At 43.8% G+C, this 24687-nt stretch overlaps 1 protein-coding gene across 5 annotated transcripts in view; it reads right to left on the minus strand.

Moving 5' to 3' along the window:
- Aff3 (ALF transcription elongation factor 3) overlaps positions 1–24687 on the minus strand; it is a 440706-nt gene that overhangs the window by 331699 nt on the left and 84320 nt on the right. For 4 of the 5 annotated variants that reach the window (XM_085836598.1, XM_085836585.1, XM_029480447.2 and 1 more), the window contains exons 2-5: positions 22654–22728; positions 20563–20683; positions 19029–19341; positions 18524–18909 (exon numbers count right to left, since the gene is read on the minus strand). In XM_085836598.1, coding sequence (XP_085692724.1) covers positions 18524–18909; positions 19029–19341; positions 20563–20683; positions 22654–22728 — 895 coding nt within the window. The remainder of the gene's footprint in view (positions 1–18523; positions 18910–19028; positions 19342–20562; positions 20684–22653; positions 22729–24687) is intronic. The other variant, XM_085836589.1, reaches the window with a different exon arrangement.

The following is a 24687-nucleotide window of genomic DNA, read 5'->3' on the forward strand; positions in this document are numbered from 1 at the left end:
TTTATGCAAAGAACGGATGTCTGATTTTTGCTACAGTGTTGCTATTTCGTTCAATACCCTGTTAGGAAGGACAGAAAATGTACACTTTTTTTTTCTTCAATATCCAGTCAGATAGTGTTCCCTTGTAAAACATTGTGGACCTTTTCTACAAAGAAGATGTGATTTCGCTACAGTGTTGCTATCTCATTCACTGCCCACTTAGGAAGCACCTGCACTATGAGCTGGATTCCATACAAAAGATGAAAGCAAGGAAGAAAGAAGGTGCCCTGCCCCTCCCCCCCCCTGGGAAATGCATGCCATGTGAACCAATCCAATTGTGGACAGTGGATGAATGGATGGAAGGATGGATAGGTGGACAGATGGATGTATGTTAGATTAGTCACAAAATGGATGCAGAGAGTGATATGAGGGAACCCAGAAGACAATCACACACAGGCTTTGGTGAGAATTTCCCTTCAGAGGGTTGGAGATAACAGATGATGCAGATTTCTGGGATGGAGAGATTCACTGTAAAAGCACAGAGGAGGGAAGGTCTACTCATTGTGTGTGTGTGGGGGGGGGGGGGCGGGGGGCAGCTGCTACATTTTGATAATTCCTCACACCAGGTTCTCAAATATCAAAGAAGCAGTTGCTTTCCAATTTTGAAGGGTCCTGTCCACTGGATTAAAGATTTTTACCTCTCAGGTTTGTATTTTCTAGACAACATTTCCCAACAATACTAATCCTTTGAAGTGCTGTGCTTTGGGGTAAAGTTCATTTAGGGAGTGCTGGTACAGCCTAGAGTTTTTCAGAGATTCATAATATACACAAGCATCAAGAATAACTTGAATGCCCTTTTCTAGACACCCAGGACACCCCCTCAAGCCCAGAGTTCTGCAGAAGAGTCACTGGAGACACCAAACACTGCTGGAGAAAAGTAGACAAACAGCTACGGAAACTTCAATTGAACTTCCATAGAATAAGATACAAGTTATCTTTCTCTATACTTTATTATAGAAAAATATAGTCTTGTCTATGGCTGATACTGAAACTGTTGTCCAACGAAGCTGGAAAGAGATTAATGGCAGGAAGTATGTGGTCATGAAACACAGGAGCAATCCCTCTCAAGGGACTTTTAAGGATTAAATGGAACAGGGTTAAAGGTGGTTAGAGATTTAAGAATAAAAGCAGAGTCTCTTGGAGAGGCCATGGAGAAAGCCCCCTTTCAGCCACAACATGGAATGTGGGAGGTTTCACCTCCTTTTCAGTGTTAAAAAAAACACCTTGTTCATCTCAAGAGTTCTCTTTTCCATTTTAATTGCTATGGCATGTTAACAATATTAGCTGGAGCAAGGGAAGTGTTCCTTGGTGTACCTGACCGAGGCATTACTGGAGTATTATGGGGATTAGCCCACGTTCTTGCAATAGTGTTCAAGAGAAACAAAGAATTAACTAGCAGCTATCTTAGCCCCAGTAGACACTTGACCTATAGCCAGCATGGGTGGTGCGCTCTCTTCTTGTGGCAGACACCAGGAAAGGGAGGGACACAGTGCACTCAAAATGCAGCCCAATGACAGCCCCGGGGGAATCACAACATTGTGTATGTGCTTTAAAGCAATCAGTATGAAGTTTGACAAAACAAAACACTGTACTAGATATAAAAGGATTTACAAGTGTCTTGGGGAATGGGAGAAACTCCTTATGAATGATGAAATTTTGCTGTACAGTGAAAATACTGTATATTTTACACTACTGAACAATATTAACTTCAAAAATGGTTAAAACACCTTTTTCCCACTACAATTTTAAATTAGTGATGAATTAAATTATTTTTAATCTATATTTGTCCATAAAATGCTTGCATTCTAATTCTACAGAGAGAGTGGACCTGCCTTTTTTAAAAATATATATATATGATGGACCTTCACAAAGGCAGATCAGACAATACAGTGGTAAGTGAGGAAGAAATGACAGACATTCAAGGACTAAAAAGGTCAGTGGGAATGACACTGTAAAGCAAGAAGGGAGAACCAGGATTTGGAAGGGTGAGAGAGGGCAGAGGAGAAGCCTCCATGAGTGTGGCTGTGGTAAGGGTTAGGGTAACATCCACACACCAAGCCTCCAAGGCCTGGGCACTCGATTTTCTAAGCCTGCCTTTAAGAAGAGGAAAGGGCGCCGGGCAGTGGTGGCGCACGCCTTTAATCCCAGCACTCAGGAGGCAGAGGCAGGCAGATTTCTGAGTTCGAGGTCAGCCTGGTCTACAGAGTGAGTTCCGGGTCAGCCAAGGGCTACTCAGAGAAACCCTGTCTAGAAAAAAAAAAAAACCAACAACAACAAAAAAACCAAAAAAACAAAAAAGAGAAGAAGAAGAAGAAGAGGAGGAGGAGGAGGAGGAGGAGAAAAGGGGGCAAGTTGGAAAGAGATGTCAACAGAGATGCTGTTTAAAAACTGGAAATCAAACATCACCTCATTTGTTTTTTTTTTGTTTTTTTTTTTTTTTTTTTTTTTTTTTTTTTTGGTTTTTCGAGACAGGGTTTCTCTGTGTAGCCCTGGCTGTCCTGGCACTCACTTTGTAGACCAGGCTGGCCTCGAACTCAGAAATCCGCCTGCCTCTGCCTCCCGAGTGCTGGGATTAAAGGCGTGCGCCACCACGCCCGGCTCCACACCTCATTTGTTTGATTTAGAGTTAAGTTTTCTGTTTAAAGAGCATAGTACCCCAAATGATGTGAGTAACTGAAAAACAAAATAACATCATTATTGTATGAATGTACACATTTACACTGTCAGCTCACTGTGGGGATGTGCACACAAACTACCGGCTCTGTGTGGGAATATGCACACTTACACTACCAGCTCAGTCTCTGCCCTTTACCTGAAATACTTCCCTTTCATGTAAACATGTATATGTTTTAATTTGTAACATTTTTGTGTAGGCCTTGTTTTAATAGCTGAGACATCTCTCTTGTCCATGTTTTAATTTCCAATGTTAAGCTATTGTGGTTTATTAAATAGTTTATTTTAATATATATGTATGTATATGTGTATATATATAAATATATGTGTATGTATGTATGTGTGTATATATGTACATATAAATAAATATATACATATATCATATTTTTGTTAGCTATTTAATCTATAAAATGCAGCTCAGAGGGGGAAAGGCAGTCATAAACCTGTTGGTACAAAGATAAGCAGTTTATTTAATATCTAATTAAATGTGGTCACCAGAGAAATCACAGCTTATGAAACTTTATCAGAAAAAGATTAATCCATTTCAAGCTCAACCCAAATGTCACAAGAGAACTCATGAATTTAGATAGGAATCCACTTATTATCCAGAGACATTTTTGTATTGACTAAAAGGAACTGAAACCACCAGCTATATTTATACCTACTTCTGTCAAATTCACATACTTTGTAGCAATCTGTGAATAATTACCAAACAAGAATAATATATTACTGAATGTTTTTCTATTTTTAAAAAAAATTTTAAAATATTTCACGACTTTATAGGCATTATTCTTTTATAAACCAACCTGGAAATTCTACAAACATGGCCTTTTAACTAAGAAAAAAATTGAATGCTATACAGTTATACACTGTACTGAGAATTGAGGATAGATATTAGTCCCCTATCGGATTTAGGATTGGTAAAGATCCTTTTCCCAATCTGTTGGTGGCCTTTTTGTCTTATTGACGGTGTCTTTGCCTTGCAGAAGCTTTTGCAGTTTCATGAGGTCCCATTTGTCGATTCTTGATCTTACAGCACAAGCCATTGTTGTTCTGTTGAGGAATTTTTCCCCTGTGCCCATATCTTTGAGGTTTTTTCCCCACTTTCTCATCTATAAGTTTCAGTGTCTCTGGTTTTATGTGGAGTTCCTTAATCCACTTAGAGTTGAGTTTTGTATAAGGAGATAAGAATGGATCAATTCACATTCTTCTACACGATAACTGCCAGTTGTGCCAGCACCATTTGTTGAAAATGTCTTTTTTCCACTGGATGGTTTTAGCTCCTTTGTCAAAGATCAAGTGATCATAGGTGTGTGGGTTCATCTCTGGGTCTTCAATTCTATTCCATTGGTCTACTTGTCTATTTATGTACCAGTACCATGAAGTTTTTATCACAATTGCTCTGTAGTACAGCTTGAGGTCAGGCATGGTGATTCCACCAGAGATTCTTTTAATGTTGAGAATAGTTTTTGCTCTCCTAGGTTTTTCGTTATTCCAGATGAATTTGCAAATTGCCCTTTCTAACTCGGTGAAGAATTGGGTTGGAATTTTGATGGGGATTGCATTGAATTCAGCAACATAGCCATTTTGACTATATTAATCCTGCCAATCCATGATCATGGAAGATCTTTCCATCTTCTGAGATCTTCTTCAATTTCTTTCTTCAGAGAATTGAAGTTCTTATCATACAGATCTTTCACTTCCTTAGTTAGAGTCACACCAAGGTATTTTATATTATTTGTGACTATTGTGAAGGGTATGGTTTCCCTAATTTCTTTCTGAGCCTGTTTATCCTATGTGTAGAGAAAGGCCACTGATTTATTTGAGTTAATTTTATATCCAGCTACTGTACTGAAGCTGTTTATCAGGTTTAGGAGTTCCCTCGTGGAATTTTTAGGGTCACTTATATATACTATCATATCGTCTGAAAATAGTGATATTTTGACCTCTTCCTTTTGATCCCTTCCTATCAAGGACTCATAAAGGCATGAGGTGCAAGGGTGTACAGACAGACAGAAAGACAGAGGCAGTCATATTTATTATAATGAAAACAGAATCTGGACACATAGTAGCTGTGCTGACTAGTTTTCTCTCAAATCACACAAGCTAACGTCATCTGAGAGGAGGGAACCTCTATTAGGAAAACGCCTCTATGAGATCAGGCTGTAGGCCAAACTGTAGGACATTTTCTTAATTAGTGGTTGATGTGTGGGTGGTGCTTTCCCTGTGCTGGTGGCCCTGGGTTCTATAAGAAAGCAGGCTGAGCAAACCATAGGCAGCAAGCCAGTAAGTAACATCCCTCCACAGCTGCCGCATCAGCTCCTGCCTCTAGGTTCCTGCCCTGCTGGAGCTCTTGCCTTGGCTTCCTCCAACGATGGACTATGATATGGAAATAAAACCCTAATAAACCCTTTCCTCCCCAAGCTGCTTTTTGGTCATGGTGTTTCAGCAGAGCAATAGCAGCCCTACCTTGGACAATGACCCAGCATAACGTCCTGACCTCCAGTCTAAAGCTGGAACTAGGTGACTCAGTAGAGCCAGTGGGATGTGACAGACAGCTGTTCTTCCAGGCAGCAGCATTGTGGACAGGCTCTCTCATCCCTTTGCCCTCCTCTCTCTAATCATCAAAAGGAATAGGGCCCATCTGGGATCACGGGGTCACTGTTTGCATGTATGTAACACTGTATGTTAGTTACGATGGCTATTCTGAAAAACAATATGGGGTTCTTCCCCAAAACTCAAACTTGTGGTAGTGTGTAACCTAGGAATCCCAGTGCTGGAGATGCACACAACGGAAGGAAAGTCAGTAAGCCAGGCAGTGTGGCCACTCTGCACTGCCACAGGCATCCAGAGCTCTGCATGGTGGCCAAGACGAAGATGTGACACATGCGCACACACACAGGAATGCCCTTCAGTCACACAGAGAATAAAATCTCAAGTCATGTGACCACGGGGGAGAACCCATAAGACACGATATTAAGTGAAATAAGCCAGACACAGACAGACTAGTGTCTAGTGGTCTTACTCATACACAAGAGAATGAAGGCGTCATCGAATGAAAGTCAGGGGCAACAGTGCTTAGCAGAGGAGGAAGGGGACAGCAGAGAGGACATCAAGTTTGAGCTTAGAATCCATGCTGGTATGCTAACACAGTGGGGGCGGCTATGTATGGTTAACACTGGTGCACTATTTCCAGCCAGCTAAGAAGAAAAAACTGGAAGACTCTCCCCACAAAAGCTCTAAGTATAAGCCTGTACTCTGCCTGTACTTTTGACAATACATGGGTGTATACAGCCATCACACCACACCCCCATAAACAGTGATAGTGTCTATTAAAAAGAAATAGAGAGTAAGCCTCATACCAGAGGGAGCATAATAGAATAAAGGGAGCCCTAATCCACAGCACGCTCAGAACACCGCCCCGGGTTCCAGCGACAGGCACTGCACTCTTGGTTTTAAGCCACTTACACGGACTTCATCTGGACCAGCTTCACATTCTACTCAATGTGTAATAACAGAGCAGCCTCTCTTCCTGGAGCATTTAGGGCACTAGGAAACACTCCTAAAGCAGAAAACCTAACTATAAATCAAGCAAGTGAGATGACGTTTGATTTCCAGTCTTTTTTTTTTCATGAGAAGCGAATTATGTCAATAAATTAATCTTACAATTAAAACAGAGAGCATAATTACACTCATAAGTTATTAGAAAGATGATTTATATATTCTTGGAGAGGCATGTTTTTAAATAAGGCACAAAACTATATATTTACATGACAAATTATTTCATGACTTATAAAGTTGATTTAAAAACTAATATAAAAATTATGGCGAACCGATTTTTAAAACTCAGGAACAGCAGAACACAGAAAATAAGACTGAAAATGGAGTCACATGTCAACAGGAAAGGCTTCAAAAAACGGTGACAGAAAAGCCCTGCCGAGAATCTCATGGAGAGCTGAGGAGCTCAGGGAAGAGGCCGGAGTGTCCAGCAGCAAGCAGCTCCTTCAGAGGCAGAGGGGAAGCCTGCACTCAGGCCTTTAAAACTTCCACCAACTTCAAGAACAGCCTTGCAGACAGAAAGAGCTCTCCATGTTTCAAAGATTCCTTAATGTTGAGATATATTTTGGTAAATATTCTGCAATTCTTTTTTGTTGTTTGTTTGGTTTAGTTTTTGGAGAAAGCATCTATGTAGCCCAGGCTGTCCTGGAGGTCACTCTGTAGACCAAGCTGGTCTTGAGCTCAGAAATCCACCTGCCTCAGCCTTCTGAATGCTGGGATTAAAGGCATGTGCACCACCATATTTTTAAGATAAGAAAAAAACTTGCAAATATTTCAGAAGAAAAAATGGGTAAAGGACATGAACAAAAAAACTTATATATGCTCACCATTTCCTCATCTCAGGATTGCAAACTACACGGTTGAGACGGTTTCTTAGGAGTGAATCATAAATACATACAAAATTCACTTGCGACTCTTTATAGTATAATTTATATTTGAGAAAAGGCTTTAAAATACTTAAAATGGTTTCACAGTGGTTGCTGGGAAATTATGCAAATAAATCTTGTTGATCTGAATGAAGTAAATTATAAGACAAACCAGTAAAGTTGCCCAACTCGATGAGCGGTAACTGCTGAATCCATGCACTGAGCATTTCCGGACTGGCCAAGGGCCGCCGAGGACACATTTATGACAGCAGGGAAAGTAAATTCAATGATGATCGTATGCACCTTCATCTCAGCTCAATGACATAAGCATTTAAATGGAATCAGAAAGGCCCATTCCTGAATGCTGTGTGTGCTTTTCCAGACTGCAATACTATTGGTTTTAGTCAGCTTTATGTTCCTAGTGTTATATACATTTTTACAACGAAAACAGTATTTTCAAAATCTTTCCTTCCCTTGGCACAAAGAGCAGTTTATAGGTAAAGTTTCTAAATCCTCTTTCTGATCTGTCTTGGGGAGCTGGGACTCTCAGCACCGTAACTAAAGACTTTGTTCATTTAACTGATTCTAACAACATGGCGGCCATGGATGCATCTCTTCATGCCAACATGCCACCTTCCTCTGGCATCTAAACGCTACCACTCAGCTGGCCGCCCTCCTTCCTGCGGATCTCTTCTCTGTTACTTGAAGGGTTCCTGCTGCTCACAGACTTCTTCCTTCCTGCAGGAAGGGCTCAGCTCTCTACCTTGTCCATAGTCTCACAGGGTGAAGTCAACCTCAGCCAGTCTCAGGGTGACACCAAGTGTACCCCTGAGACTCAAAATCTATATCCCTGGTCCAGAATGGCCTCCCTTCTTCAGTGGCTCTGCGCCCATTGGGGCAGACTGTCTGTGAACTGTCCTCCCGTCTGTCTCTTCACCGGCACATGTAAACTGTGACGTCACAACATTAGGAAGCTCAAGTCAGCCAGTGGTTCTCCAGTGTGGACCACGTGTACGGTTCTCACCTCAGATGAAAACATCTTCTTCTCAGCAGCTCAGGTCAAACCTGTCCTCAGCCCTTTCTGTCACCAGTCAAGCCGTTAGCAGCCTTACTGGCTCTCCTTCAAAACACTTCCAGGGTCCAGCCTTCCCTTCTAACTACTGTCAGTATCAGCAAGTGAGAGTCTATCCTCTCCTCCTGAGTTTAGGGTGACTGAAATACCCCACAGGCTTTTGTCTTGAGCACTTGAGTATTTCCAGACTGTCCAATGGCCGGTGGTACCTACAGTTTGAGAGGCTGTGGAGTGTAAGACGTGGTCCTGAGGTGGTGAAAGTAGGTCACTTGAGATGAGCTTTTACAGCCTGGTCCTGATTCGGGCTGTGCTCTTTGCTCCCTAGCCCAATGTTATCCATGTCAACAAAGAGCTGCCTCTCACTGCTAGTCCTCCTGGCATCCTCTCAAACCAGGAACCAAAACAATTCTCAATTACTTTGACTCAGAGAGAAAAAAACATACAAAAAAAAATTCCTATAGAAATACTCTTTTGTTTCTGTTAGGTACTATGGTCACACCTGTGCATGGACACCTGTCACCTCATCCTTCCCTGCTTCTGCCTCAGACCATCCAGGTCCAGCAGCCAGCCTGGTCCTTCTCATTCCTCCATTGTGTCATGGCACTCCTCCAGGTTAAACCCAAGTTTTCATTCATAGAGAAGCTGAAATCCTTCCTGTGGCCTAACAGACCTTCATGGCAGGCATCCCGTCTCCACGGCTCTCCTCCTTACTCTGCTCCAGCTTACTGTTGGGAGGTCAACCCAATGTGAGGAGATGTGTCCCCACACAAGGCATCACCACACCCTGTGGCATGCTCCACTTCCTGGGGTCTCCTAGCAACCCCTCACGCCTTACCTCACTCTCCTTCCATACATCTCACTTTTTACATGATTACTCTAACTTTTTTTTTTCATTTATGAGTACACTTTAGCTGTCTTCAGACACACCAGGAGAGGGCATCGGATCTCATGACAGATGGTTGTGAGCCCACATGTAGTTACTGGGAATTGAACTCAGGACCCCTGGAAGAGCAGTCAATTCTCTTAACCGCTGAGCCATCTCTCCAGCCCTAAATGATGACTATAAATACCCTTCTTAATTTGTAAAAGGTTTATTTTATTTTTATTTACACGTTAGCTCTCTGTGTGAGCACACGTGTGTGTGCACACGTGAATGTTCATGTGATTACACACCTGCATGTCCAGGAAGTCAGAAGAAGGCACTGGATCCCCCTGAGCTGGAGCAACAGGTAACAGATGGTTGTGAAACCACCTGATGTAGACACAGGGAACTTGGGGCATCTGTAAGAGCTCTTAGAACCCCTCAGTCACTTCTCCACACACACCCCTTAGTTTCTCAGCTTGCTCTCTAACCTCCAACCCCACATGCCTGCCCTCCACGGTGCCCTGCTTTCTCCTCTCTCCATGACATATATCACACACAATAAAACGGTTGAAACAGAAATTTGGGGAGAGTAAATAGTTCAATTGGCTATCACAGAGCAGGGAAGGCTGCTCTGGAAATCCATGCTAAAGTGCTCTTCCTTATCTTTATTATTGTATGGAAAGAATGACATGGCCCCAAGTGAGATGATGCCCAAAGGGACAGAGCAAAGACCCATTCAGTGGTCGCTAATAAGCAAAGGTGGGTAAAAGGAACAGTCAACAGTGATGAAGCGTAAGATCAAGTGAAGCCAAGCATGTTATTAAGAGAGTGAGGTGCCTTAGGAGGGAGGGGCCAGAGTCGTTTAAAGCTGGGAAGGCAGCCCCAACAGGCTAGGCATTCCCCTTTAACTGTGAGAACTGAAGCCAGAGTAAGTTTGGTAGGGGTGACATAGACAAGACATCAAATGTCCATGAGAGATACGGGGGCCATCCATTGCTAAAGTCCTGTTTCTGGAGTGCCTAGGATCACCAGGGTGGAGGAGCCCTATCTGTTGTTAGGGCTTCTACCGACAAATGAAGAACTGTCCACTTTCCCATTTCTTCTGTTTACCTTTTTGTTACACAGACAAGGGTCACCGTTTACTGTGTATCAACAGAATGCTTAAGGCTGTGACCCACAGCAGTATCTGTAATGGAGGGATCTGTGAGGCAACAGACAAACAGAGCTCCGGTAAATATGTGGATCATGTTTGCCAACTGTGAAACACTGCGTTCCCATGACTAACTGAAATAGGAAGCATGACAAGCAGGACTGATAAAGTACAGAAGAACATGCAGAGGAAAGAGGTTGGGGGTCATTCCTAGAGGCACAGAGGTGGACTAACTGTATTCTCAAATGTTAAAGTCCATTCAAACTTAATGCAGCAGGGGGCTGGAAGTGTGGCTCTCCCGTCCTCCCGCAGCCCACTCTCATCAATTTCCTCATCCCTGTAGCCTCTCAATCAACGCCTACCCTCCCTGTGGCTGTAGAGCAGAACATCCTCAGGAAAACACACACACACATATACACACAGACACACATGCACAAACACACACACATGCATACTCACGAAAATGTGCATGCACACACACATACTCACAGTAGACACAAACGTATATAGATGGGCACACACATGCACGTACACACATACAGCACATATGCATGTACACATATGTGTACTCACATGCACACAACCACATGCATGTGCACACATACACACACTCACAGCACACACACTCACAGCATACACACAGCACACATACATACAGACACGCGCATGCATGCAGGCATATGTAGCACATATACTTGCACACACATGTTCACATACATGTACACTCACACATGTGCACAATCACACACACATGCAATCACACACACAGACAGACACACATGTACATACTCACACACATGCATTCACACACAAATACAGACACACATGTACACAGTCACACACATATACACACACACACACAGCCTCTTCTGTTGTTAAGACCACATGAAAAAAAAAGAGGGGCAGGGGAGGAAGAGAAGGATGAAGAAGAAAAGGAGAGGGAAGGAGGGAAGGGAGAGAGGGGAAGGGGGCAAAGCATCTCTATCGAGCCCAGACCTCTTAGCACTTGTTTCTGAGGCCAGAACACAACTCGGCAGCTCACTTGATACGTGCTGTGTTTACATACAACAGTGAATACGGTTCCCATTCCTCTTCACATCAGCAGCCATAAATTACACATTGGGAAGTATGTACAAAGCCTAACAAGTTACTAAGGGCTCAACGTGGGGACGTGTGTCCCAAATGGAGAAGATATCAGTCTTTAACACAAAGGTGTAACTTAAACTTGCCCTTTAAGTTAAAGAGCTAATGTAGAACATGACTACTGAGAACAAACTGCATCCACCACGGCTGGAGGACTAAACCGTCAAGAGGAAAACCCCTGCCTTCGCTGAGATTCTACCCTAATGTATTCATGGACTTCACCTCAATTCCAGATTCAGGCTGTCAAACCGTCTGGGGCTTTGGGCATTAGAGGTAGAAGGAAAGGCAATACGGCTGTCTCCAAGAGTTATTTGTAATTATAACACATCATTACTTCAGAGACTTTCTCTGAGGGCAGCCCACACGCCAATCACTGTTGTAGATGCTGATCAAATATGAACTCACTCACATTGTACAGCAGCTACTAAAAGGGTTTACCACGACCCCCGTTACAGGGTCATCTCCAGCGCTATCAGATCTGGACATAATATGCAGAAAGAAGGGTCCTTGACAACAGAACTTCTGAAGGTATGCTGGTCCTGAACCCTGACCTTAGGGCAAACCAGACTTGTGGAAGGGTAGACAACAGCTCCAGGTCATGCATGCAGCTGTGGAGATGGGGGCTGTAAAAAAGCTCCAAAGAGGCTCTAGCTTCTGTAAAAGTATTGCTGGTGCTCAGCCGATCACACGTGCTCTGTGATGGGCTGTGCCTCCAGCAGCCCTGAGCAGTAAGTCATCCTAAGTATCAACTGCCTGAAAATGTTAAGTTTCCTCCACTTGAATCTTGTTGATTCTGTACTTCATGTCATTGGAAAGAAAGCTCAAAGGGTTCACAAGAAAATACACAAAGAAACAGTAAACATGATCCCAGACTTGGGAATACTACCCCGGAGGGGGCCTACCTTAAACAAGGGAGAATCATGTCACTGGGGCTTTGTTAGACAGACCTGAGATAATCTCAGAAGTCATCATCATTTTCGTTATTTTCTAGCAAGTAAACACACACACACACATACACACACACTTTTTCAGAATCCCCACCCCCTGCTTCTGTGAGACTTAAGCATATACAATGTTGCTGTTTTCAACTCCCCCCTCCACACTGTGTCACTAACACAGCTGACCCTGGCCAGGGCTCACCATATTATCTTTTCCTCTAACCACATTGCTATACTAACAGCCCCACCTTGTACCACCCACTGTCTCTGCCACAGAACTACTGCCCTTTTCTCTAGTTCTCTTCTGTAGAAACTGAGCCTATCTTTTCAGTCACCTGGGCTCCAGACCCAGAATTTGAACTCAGTTCTTGCTAGTCTGCAATCAGTGACCACCCTGTGTCCTCCACAGCTGAAAGACTGTACTTGAATTTTGACAGAAGAGGGCTGAAGGTACACACCAGGGTGCCTCTCCTGCAAGACTCTAACTGTATGGTGGCAGGAAGCACAGCGGCCTCACTCACACTTCTGATTAGCCAGAGATTTGGAATCAGCACACACATAAGGCTGTGGTTGAAGAGGTGCCAGCCTTGTAAACCTTCCAGATGTTTCCTAGGGGAGGAAACTTTACAAGAATGGAGAAGAGAGTCAGGGAAAACAAAGCAGGCTTGCTAACCAGACCCTGCTGGGCCTACCCTCCTGCCCACCTTAGGGCTAGAAAACTTGGTTCTAATTTCAGTCTGAGGCAGAGGAGGCAGAGGAACAGGAAGGACACCATCATGCAAGGGGGCCTTTTTTTGTTTTTGTTTTTTTTCCGAGACAAGGTCTCTCTGTGTAGCCCTGGTTGTCCTGAAACCCACTCTGTAGACCAGGATGGCTTGGAACTCAGAAATCTGCCTGCCTCTGCCTCCCAAGTGCTGGGATTAAAGGTGTGCGCCACCACTGCCCGGCAAGGGGACTTATCTTAACAGGCATCTTTTTTTTTTTCAAATTTTTTTCAATCAATGATTATAAAGACCGAAGTCACTTTTATTTAAGTATCTATAAAAGGTCTAAAAAAAAATAGAAGTGTTTCCATATGCCAGCCTCCACCATGATCTTCAGAACAACCTAGATGGAACAAGGGATGCAAGTGCTTTCACAGTGCATGTGAGGTGGCCAGTGCTTGGCTCTCACCCTTCTGAACCTCTGTAGGACAAGCCAGGGCCTTGCTCTCAGAGAGTGGAGGCTGAGCATGCACATGCGCACATGCTTGGTCTGGGTGTTCTCAGAGGGTGGAGGCCATGCATGTGCACAGTGTGGACATGAGGAAATGCAAAGTGCTATACCAGTGCTGTTGCTAAACCACGCCATTCTGTCCCAGAGGACCCACCTCCTTCTGCCATGGGGAATGAGAATAAGTACCAGGTGAGCATGCTAGGAAGGATGAGACTCCAACAGACAGGAAAACTGAGTCTCCTGGCTCCACACGGGAGGAACAATCTGACAGCATACTTTGACTTGAAAATATTCTACCTCACACATGTAATTAAGAAATTCTAACCGATGTGAATATGTAATACACACTCTGTTTTTGCAGATGCCTTCTCGACCGACAGGCTGGTGCCGACTTTCATTTGGAAGAAATCCATTTTCATACAAAGGTAACCGAGAGTGACAGGAAATAGGAAGCCTACATCGTTTATCTTCTGTGAACTTGGAACGAAATCAGTTAATTGCTTTTCTGGGAAGCTATTTTGTAGAATCACAGCATTCCGTTTTTGTGCTCTTACTTGTGATAAGAATGGTGATTTTTAGAAAACTCTAGTCATAAATATGCTATGTTTAATCAATACATCTTAAACTATTTCAGTGTACATTTTAAGAATGGAAATATGATCAACCAAACAGCTACTCTATTCTTGTGGATGAAGAAGCAATCACAACTAACAGCTAACAGTCTGTTAACTGACACTCAACTTTAGAGATCTCTTTCAAGACCAACAAAGCTAGGGGTGAGAGAGCTGACTCTGCCCATTGGATTTTAAGTATGGTTCCCATCCCAGCCATCAGACGCCTGTGCAATAATGTATTCAAATCACTGCTACTGATTAACAGCAAATGGCAGTAAGACATACAAGTTTTTATAATACCCCTTAAGACACTGAAAACTTCCCAAAAGGCTGACTCTATAGTCTGTGACACACCTTCCCAAATCAGGTCCTACTTTCATATGCTTTCTTCAGATTCTTCAACCAGCAGGCAAGCGAAGTATAACATTTCATAGCTCCTGATGTATGTGCCCACCCCTATGGCTCAGCATATAAATAGGTACTAAATTTGAGCCTGATATAAAGTACCTTTCAAATGAAAAGTTACTATTTTAAAAACAATTTTGCATTACCCCACGAGTCAGAGATTGAAAGACCTTAGTATTGGGCACATTTAAGTTTCATTGTAATCAATGCTTAGGAAGAACCTTGGTAACATATTTATATAGTTATTTACATGTTTTATAAAAATTGCAAATTCCACAAAACTGTATCAACTCTTCTATTTAGTAGTCCCCAAGTGTGTGTGTAAAACTATTCACCATGCCTGTCCTATGATGTTGTAGAATGCATGCTTCAGTCACTAGTTAAGTCCCCTGCCTCTCACCTAACAACAGATACCTTTCCAAGTGGCACTCTAGGGGAACCCCACTTAATGAGGGGTGGCGTCAAGAATAGGAGACTCAGCTATAACAACAAAAATATGTTTTTCATTAAACCCCAAACTGAGCTGGGATAAGCCAGCTGAGGCAGGTGTATGGTTAAGGAATCCTCTTGAGGCTTTTAACTTCCACATCAAACCGCACTAGGTCTTTCTGCACTAATTACCCATTATTGAAGAGTAAAGAATTATAACAAATAAGTCTGGGGTGGCAGATAGAATACAGTTGATGAACTATGAGACCTGGCAAAGAGACCAGTGTCCCTTTACAAGGGTGGAGAGGGTGAAAGAATATTCTTGGGACTAGAAGGCTAATTTTAAAATTAGTTTCGACTGTGAGATAAATTGCAAATTAAAAGCTAAGTGTTTGAGAGCAATTTATTCAATTCATGGGGATAGATATCCTGAAGGCACAGATCACGTTGTAGATTTTTAATAATCTCAGTGATACTGCACCTAGCCACCATCTGACCAGGAATGTGCTTACACAATACCAGACAGCTACTTGCATATTCTCCCTCCCTCCCTCCCTCCCTCCCTCCTTTCTTTCCTCCCTCCCTGCTCTCTCAAATCTCATTTATATCTAACACATCTTTCAGAATCCTGATGCTTGACAATGTACTAAGTCTTGTTCTATAGCTAACATCCTCAAGTACTTGAGGAATATAAGTGATCTTGTTGTCACTTCCTCTATATTTCCCTAGAAAACACTTCCCGTATGTTACTGGAAATAAGTGTTACTAAGAATGCATTTTCAGATTGGGAGTATTTTTTAAGGTACAGACACACACACACACATACACACATGCACACACATATGTACAAGAGACACAATATACAGAGACACACAGAGACACACACAGATATACATATTCACAGGCACACACAGATACACCCATATACACACACACACACAGGCACACACAAATGCACACACACAGATGCACGCACACACACACAGACATATGCATACAGATACACACACACACGAGATTTTCAATTGCTTGCTATGTCAGATTGTTTTTCACTCCATAAAGTAAATCTAGTTGATAAAATTCAGTTTCTATGTTGTTACTGTGTGTTTTACTGGAATAGCCTAAAACTACCAACCTGCAGAAGGGCATTTGTTAACCTCCAGGAAAACAGTTTAAAAGAACCTTGTCATTTGCAGGCAGAAGTGAAGACCAGACGCCTGCCATTTTGAATGAGTCTATTGCTTACTGTGGCAGTGAATTTCATAAGCAGACATGGCCTGAGAGTCAAGTTAAGTTTTTCCTAACATGCAAAGCTTTTAGCTAACACAGAGATTGACTCCTCTCTCACACCAGCTCGAACTGACTCCACAGATAATACTCCAATTGCCCCATTTCTGCCAATGCGCACCTGGCCTCACTGGCACACTCAGGACAGAGTGTGAGAAAGCAGCAGACTGTCAGTTTCCAAGGCTGTACGTAGGAGCAATGAAGCAGTTTCTACATGTCACTCTGACCTCTCCGAGATGCCCCCTCTTCCAGGCATGGCCCTCTGGCTGTGAAATCACTGCACTAGTACATAGCATCATTTTCCCTAATCTTGGATCCTCACAGGGCAGCACAACAATGTCCAGACTACTGATAATAATGCCTCCCTAAAACTGTATGGTGATCTGCGCAAGGCTCCTGGGTATAGAAAATACAGCTCGGTGATTTTAACCAGAACTGACTACCTCACTGGATTCTAAATGAACAGTTACCTGATAAACAGGAGTTCCTGCTGTATGAAAACATCATTTTAATAAGGAATCAACTAGAAGGAAAATCATAAATGGATCCCTGGAGGTGTAAGTTGGCCACTAGATTTTCTCTGCCAATAAAGATCATTTGATAGAAATGATAAAATCTAGAGTTTGGAGGAAATCAGTTGGATATAGTAGTCTCCATGTGTTTCTTACAGACTTTACAAACAAATGCCTAGGCTTAGCAGTGGAGAGCACATGTTGCTATCTTAAAGTTTTATTCTCAGCATCCATGTCAGGCAGCCACCTGTAATCCCAGGTCCCTGGTATCCATCATCTCTGATATCCATGAGTACCTGCACTCAGGTATACACACACACACACACACACACACACACAAAGAGGGAGGGATGGAGGGAGGGAGAGAGGGAGGGAGGGAGGAAGAGAGAGAGAGAGAGAGAGAGAGAGAGAGAGAGAGAGAGAGAGAGAGAGAGAGAATTTAAAAAATAAAAAATAAATCTTTTAAAAAGAATGCCTGGAAAAGCTACATTTTGCTTTCCCCATTCCTAAGGCTTCCTGCTTCCTAATTGCTAGAATACATTATGAACGTATGAACGTGTAATCAAAAGAAGTGTCGGTTCACACATCATGACATTTCCTAATTAAACCTCAGTCAACACCTCCTGGAACGCAGACAGTTCGCAAAGGTAACAGGGTCATGTCCCACTGGCCCGTGCAGAGTTCTGAGACCATAGCCTGGGAACTCTCTGCTCAGCCTCATCAAAAGCACAACAGGACTCATCAAATCCTTTGTCTCCTTTGGTTATTACATCAGACTAAGATGTGACGAACACCCCAGTCACATCATTACTCCATCTTTAGAGAAGAACATGTCAAAGGGAAAACAACTTAGCAGTTCCAAAGAACCGTGTTAGGGAAAAACCATTCCAGCTTCGACACTACATCATGGGGGGACGACAAAAGCAAATATGCACGATCATGATTTCTCCTCATGTACTCCTGACAATCATTATCAATTTGGAAGACACTATGAGACACACTACTCTAAAAGGATTGCTCTCCACCCAGATTCAAGCAGCTAGTCGCTGCCTTGCGACCTATCGAGTGGCGGGCTTGTGGGGGATTCTCAACACTCAATGTATCCACTCCACACATTCTGTAATGCAATGTGCAAATGTGGTAGAACAAAATCAAAGCGCAAAGAGGGGCATATGAACTGAAGGACTTCCTTCTGAGAATACATCTACACGGCCTAACACACGAATGGGAATAGGAATGACTTGGAATCATAAGCTTTATAAAGTGGGTGGGATACCTAACATATGGGAATGTTGACCAGACTTAATATTGATTTAATACTTGACAAATTCTTACTTATACACCGTACAAATTCAAATTCCACTAAGAAGTTTATCATAAAACTTTTCAAATTTGATTAAAACGTTCAGAGTTCTGAACTATTTTGTGGAAATATTTTGCCTCCTTGAAAGTGAAGTACATATGGCCTTTGAGGTGACTTATATTGCTGCTTTATACCTTAGTCAATGCCATCTTGTTCATGAAATCCCCATGAACTCAACTGAAGGAGGCATTCCATGCTAAGTAATTCCTACACAACCACAAACATATATATATGTGCATTTCAGTACAAGACAACCCTATTATAATGAATTTGGAAATATCAAAAATTATAACTTCTATTTGAGTGCTATGCATCTTACCACGTGGCTGGGGAGGTGGGAGGGGCAGAAACATAAGACTTGTATTTTCAAGTCAGGCAATGACAATGAACTCACCGCTGCCTGCTTGGGGATGCTGAACTTGGCAAGCTTGGCTTTGGCTCGGGCTGACTCTGGTTTGTTGGCCGGGACCCCTCTGTAGGCTGTGCAGTGCACAGCAGTTTCTGTGGAAGACTTCAGCTTAGGTGATTCGTCAGGAGCCTGGTCCTGGCCATCCATTGGCCGCACGTAGGCAGTTGGTTTCTGCTGCACCAGGCTGGGTTTTGAAGCCAGGGATGGGGGAAAGTTCTGAACACAGTGTCCACTGCCGCCGTGCTTGGCTGCCATTGCAGGTGGCCTCTCCTGGGTCTGAAGCCCCGCCTCCATATTGCACACTTGCTTGGCCCTTGTCTGCTGTCTGCCAACACCATCTCCAAGCAAGGTCCTGAGAGAGCCCTGTTGCGCTGAGTTGGAAGAAGAAGGCAGTGATGGTGAGGATGAGGCTCTCCACACACAGTGAACAGGTTTTGCATTGTGGCTTTTTGAGATCTGTACAAAGCAACTGCCTCATGCCCCTCCTTACCTGCTCTCTGTTGGCCATCGGAAGGTGGGTGCCCAGCCTTCTGCCAGCTCATGGTGCCTCTCTTGCCCTGCTGCACAGGGACAGCTGCAGGTGTAGAGGACGCAGTGCTGCAGACGGATGAGGGCTGGGACTGGGCTCTTGACTCTGCCCCAAAATGTTCATCTATCTTGTTCACAGGAGTCTGAGGGACACCTGGCTTGGGGACACCAACAAGATGACTCTGGTTGGATCTATCAGTTAAAAAGTCTTTCATCTCGTCATAATTTCCTAATGTATTCTGGATCCGGTTGGAGAGTTCATCCCCCTTGTTAGTCTGGAGAAAGAAAAATATCCAGGGTAATGTTGGAGACAAGATACAGGCAGCAGTGGGCAGGTTCCTGTCAGGTAACAAAGACAAGGCTGATACACTCCGAATAAAAACTCATGGACAAAATTGAAGTCCTTATGAGCTCTGAAGATAGCTGTTAGCCTCCGCATTTTTCAAGAACTAGAAACTTGTAATGGATAACTTTAGGGTATATTAACAAACAGTTGTTACTGGTATTTGTGCTATGGCCGAAATGTGTGTGTGTGTGTGTGTGTGTGTGTGTGTGTGTGTATGTGTGTGTGGGGGTCTATAATGTATATGTAACCTGAAAATCAGAACATTTACTCTAACTACTTCATTAAATGGTCTAGATTAGGTCTTTCTAGAATTAGTGTATTGTTGTTTTGTAGAACTACTGAAAGCTTTTCTTGAAGACTTAGGTTTGGCTCACAACAGGGTTGCTTCCAGATCCTAAGCAAGTACTTATTCTTGTTAGAAACACAGGGTGTTAGGCTAGAGGAATCACAGTAAATGAGAAGCAATACAAGATTAAATATGGAAAATTCTCCTGCCCTAAGCAGACCATGTTACCATGTTACCATACAGCCGAAAAGTAAGTGAACTCTTGGACAGTGTTTCATTTTGGAAGAGAGAGAAACTCTGCAATGCTGGTAAGAAGCACAGTGTGTGTGTGTGTGTGTGTGTGTGTGTGTGTGTGTGTGTGTGTGTGTGTATGGAGTGGGGGTGACAAGTTGCAAAATTGGTTCTCTTCTTACACCATTTGAGTCCCAGTGATCAAACTCAGATCCTTGGGGTTGGTAGCTGGCACCTCCACCACAAGAGTCATTCTGACACCCTCCAATCTCCTTACATGATCCACACTTACCAAATATATAACCTAGCCTCTTTTGAATGGGATATAAGAGCCCCGAAAACATTAAGATGCATTAATTTTGGAACCAAAGAGATGGAGTCTGAACTCCTGATAAAGTCATAGCAAGTGGGTCTTAGTGTCACACTTTGCTTGTGATGTCAAGGAGCCCACCGAGCCATGCAAGCTAGACATTGATGCTCAGGGGTGTGAACCCCACTGGGTGTGACACCACAGGAGCAACGGGATCTTCCTAGGCTAAATAGACCAAAAACCAAAATGGAGTTTCTTGTTGACTCTTTCTCAGGGCCTTCGGGGCAGCTGAAAGGGAAGGTGAATAGCTGAAAACCATCTACCTTGTAGGGTTCGCTGAAGAGCGAGTAACCGGAGTTAAAGCTGCCACTGTCCTGCTGTGTTTCTTGACTTCTTCTTTCTCGCTCTTTCCTCCGTAACGCATTCCTGTCCGGTTCATAGACACTGCACCAGGAGAAAGGAAAGAGAACAACCCCCAAAATTAAAGGGCCAAGCCCAAAGTCATGTACCTCTGAACGCAGACATCTGGTTAATGGATAAATGACAATGACTGAATAGACAGGGATGAGATTAAAGCTGGGCTCTCAGCAGGCCAGCTGAACTCCGTGGCTGAAAATCACGTGTTCTTCCAGAAGACAGGTTCCAACCAGAAAGACGCCTCTGCCCGATATGAGGGAAAGCAACCATATACGCAACTCTGTCAGACGGTGGAGCGTCTTGCTCAGGTCCTTGGTAATTACTTCAATGTGTAAATACAAATTATGGGGCGACTTCCTCCGGTGACACTCACTGCCTCAGAGTGCTATATGGGAATATTCCTGGCTGGGAGTGTGTGTGTGTGTGTGTGTGTGTGTGTGTGTGTGTGTGTCGTGTCTGTGTTTCTGTAGTGATTCTATCATTAACTAGCTCCCTGAAGAGCTGTTAAAGCTCCAGGCTACAGTGGGTTTCTGCTGTTATGAGCCTCCTCCTGATCTCTGCTAATCAGTCACATCGTCAAAGACGACGGAATCAATTCTTCCTTCTGATATATTTGACACTATCGCTCCTCCTGACCATAAAAACTGGGTTAGGAGGAGGGGCTGCAGGAGGCAAAGGGGAAAGATGGAATGTCAGTCCTCTCACGAGGAAAAAAATAAAGGGGTTCACTTGACTAGCGATGAGAAAGTGACTCTAACTGGTAAAAGGAGGCACACTGACCTTCTGGGCTCACTGGCCTAGTGTGGACAGACACACCACCCATCAGCAAACATATACCCTAAAAACTTGGTACTGTCCTCATTTCTTAGCAGAAGCAAAGAATGATGGTGGCATGTCTGCTTGATCTGGGGAGCAGAATAGGAACCAAGAGGCCTACCTATTAGTTAAAGGTCTCCTCAAACAAAGAGGCAACGACAGAAAAGCTACTCAACCCCTTCCCTCCCTGGTATCTCCGTTTGAGGCAGGGATGTATCAGGGCACTGCAGTAAGGTCAAAATGAGGATGTGGTTGTAGGTAATTCAGAAGAAAGAGCTAGGACATTGGAAAGCCAGGATATTGCTATTAAAACACGGTTATAAAGAAAAGGGTCTGTGGGTTGGAAGAACTTTATGAAAACTGTAGTATTTTGAATGTTGAATGCCTAATTTTAGTACCTGTGTTGTGCACATACATGCAGGGGGCACGAGGGACACGGGGATACAGCGATTAAAAGGCACTCCTCATCTCAGTTCAGCTTGTGCGGCCGGGGCATATTTTAAAGTCACTGTCTGAGGGGCGATCCTACACATGCTTCTGGCAAGGCTGCCCGTGCCCCCGAGGCATTTAATTTAAATTTAAAATCAGGAAATGCTAAAATATCCAGAGCAAGGAGGCCATTAGCATTTTAATTCATTCTTAGTACATTACCCAAAGTTATTAGGTTCGGGAGCCTAACTGGTGTCCTTACATTAAAAAAAAAAATTGTCTACCAACAGAGAGGCTCATCCTTCCGATGTCACAGTCCACGGCTGAGCAGCGCAATGTGGAACCCCCAACACACTCAGGCAAGCCCAAAGTGACTGTCCTGTGCTGCTGGTAGTTGCTTGCACTGAGTCCCCGGCTTCTGTAAACGCTGCATGGGTTTCACACACTGACAGGATGGAAGGACACATGATTTATGGCACAAGGGCATGAAGTGGGCTTTGAGCAACAGGACAACTCTAGTCTATCACCAACTTCTACCTTTTAGACTTAGGTCGGAATAAAGACCTTACATCCCTTGCCTCTGAACTTCCCTCCTCCAGCACCTGGGGTGCCGACCTTCAAACAGAGACCTCCACACACATGCCATGCAGGCCAAGCCAAGCACACACAAGACTGGGGTGATGCATGGAATGGCCTTATGCGGGATGAGCAACGTGGGCTTCTGAGGAGGCCCCACACACCCAGAATGATACCTCCTGCATCTGCTGGCTGATGCCTGAACTTCCAGAACTAGAGAATCATTCCTCTGGCTTAGGATATCTTCACCCCTGTAAGAAATACAAACACCACAAGAAGAAAGAGAGAGCACTTTAAACCCGGCAAGCCTGCATGTGGTATCGTTGCGCGTACAGTTCTGCCGGTATTCCCCTCAAAGGCCTATGGGAAGCTGCACATGGACACTGGGATCCAAATGGGAGGTGTGACAATGCTCCCCCCACCCCCAATGCAGTGTTAGGACAGAGGGAAAAACACAGCTTATTCTGCAACATGGTTTAGATGTCTGAGATGAAGGCAAGGGAGTGGATACTACAGTCAGCTCAGTGGCTCCCCAGGACTTGGGAATAAGAGTCACGTCATACTTTAGGCAAACTGGAGCTGAGGAAAAGCTGTTCCTGTGTACATGAACCCCTCCCTCTTTTCCAGCCTCTTTGGGCCTGAAGAGACAAAATCAAAACCAGTCCAAGATGCAGTCTAAGGCTGAATAAAAGTTTCCTGTGTGGTTCAGCCCATCAAGCAGACTATGTATGATTTGAGACAGAAGGGGCCAAGTACCCTTACAAACACCGGTCAGGACATCCAACAGAATAGCTGCACCTGCCGCCCTTTCTCGGGGCCACCACAAAGCCTGCACAGTATATGCTCACACCATCAGATGACCCTGTGCAGGACCACAGTCACATAACCAAAGGAGATTAAAGGAAACACAAAAGAAAGGACCAGCTTCCTCCATGCCTCCTCTTTGGTCTCGGCTTCTTCTACAGCCTCCGCTGAGCAGAGGCATCACACCCTCTCCTTCTTAACTAAACATGAAGCCCCCAGGTATGATGTCAGGCTGGAGGCGCTAAAATATCACCTGCTCACAGCAAACGCCACTCTAAGAGAAAGGCAGGATCTCCCATGTTTCCCAATCCCTCACCAGTGCTCAGCCCTTTTGCTCCTATAGACAGTGGTGGCTTAACTAGTCCACCTCTGCACTAATTACAGAAAGCACCCATGCACAAGCTCGCATGGGCTCTCTATCTATCACCCTGAGAGCGGCCCACCCCTCACTTCCTTGCCCCTTCAGCAATCTGAGGCCTGTGCCATTGGCTTTAGTACCAAAGGCACCTTTCCCCTGAAGGTGGCAAGTGGGGTCGGCTTCCTCAGGATGTCAGACTGGTCCTAGATAATCCTCATTCCTGGCAGACTGGTGTACCTGTTAAACTCAGTAACTGCCACGCCGTTTCTGCCTTGCTAACAGATGGTAAAGTCTCTATCAACTGTTAAAGTTTTCCCTTATTTCCATAGAAATTACAAGAATCACACCCCCGAAATGTATATCACCAAATGCATTTATTTATTTTGCACAGAAGTGTGGCAGTCAACCGCCATAATGTTATTTATTGTTTATTATGAATGCAGAACATTCCCAGAAAACGGAATCTTTTAAATCAACTCCAAAAAAAGAGAAAACACTTTTAGGGTTTTTTTTTTTAAGCAAAATTTTTAAAAAGATAAAAATATTTCTGATTGTTCTTCATTTACTTGATTTTAATCTATTAAGTCGGGTCTCTTGTTGGGCTCAAGCCAAAGCCAATATGGAACATGGGTAAGAGGAAACATCCAAACAAGATAATGTCCAAAACGAATCTATCCTTAAATGCAAGGTGAAAACATGAAACTAAGTAACATTGTTTGTAACTCGGGGGACATCCTCCTGTCACAAACACCTAAACAGCCACCTGAAGTCTGTCTGCTGAGTGTCCATACAATTCCAGTTAGATACAGTCAGGGGTGAGAGGTATTTTTACTAGGCTAGCTTTTCAAAATCAAGGGCTCCAGCATGGCCACACACTCCTTCCTCTCAGTCCTTGGAAGATGGGAGCAAGAGGAAGTGAGTCCTGTCTCAAACACAAGGAAGCTAAATGGAGCAGGGATTTAGAAGAAGAGTTAGACCGCTCATCCTAGATCCTTGAAAAAGGACATGCAGAAGAGACAGGAAAGTCCAAAGCACTTTACTCATCGCC

The sequence above is a fragment of the Mus caroli genome, unplaced genomic scaffold (genome assembly GCF_978045245.1).
Source record: "Mus caroli unplaced genomic scaffold, Mus_caroli_1 scaffold_1, whole genome shotgun sequence".
Taxonomy (NCBI): domain Eukaryota; kingdom Metazoa; phylum Chordata; class Mammalia; order Rodentia; family Muridae; genus Mus; species Mus caroli.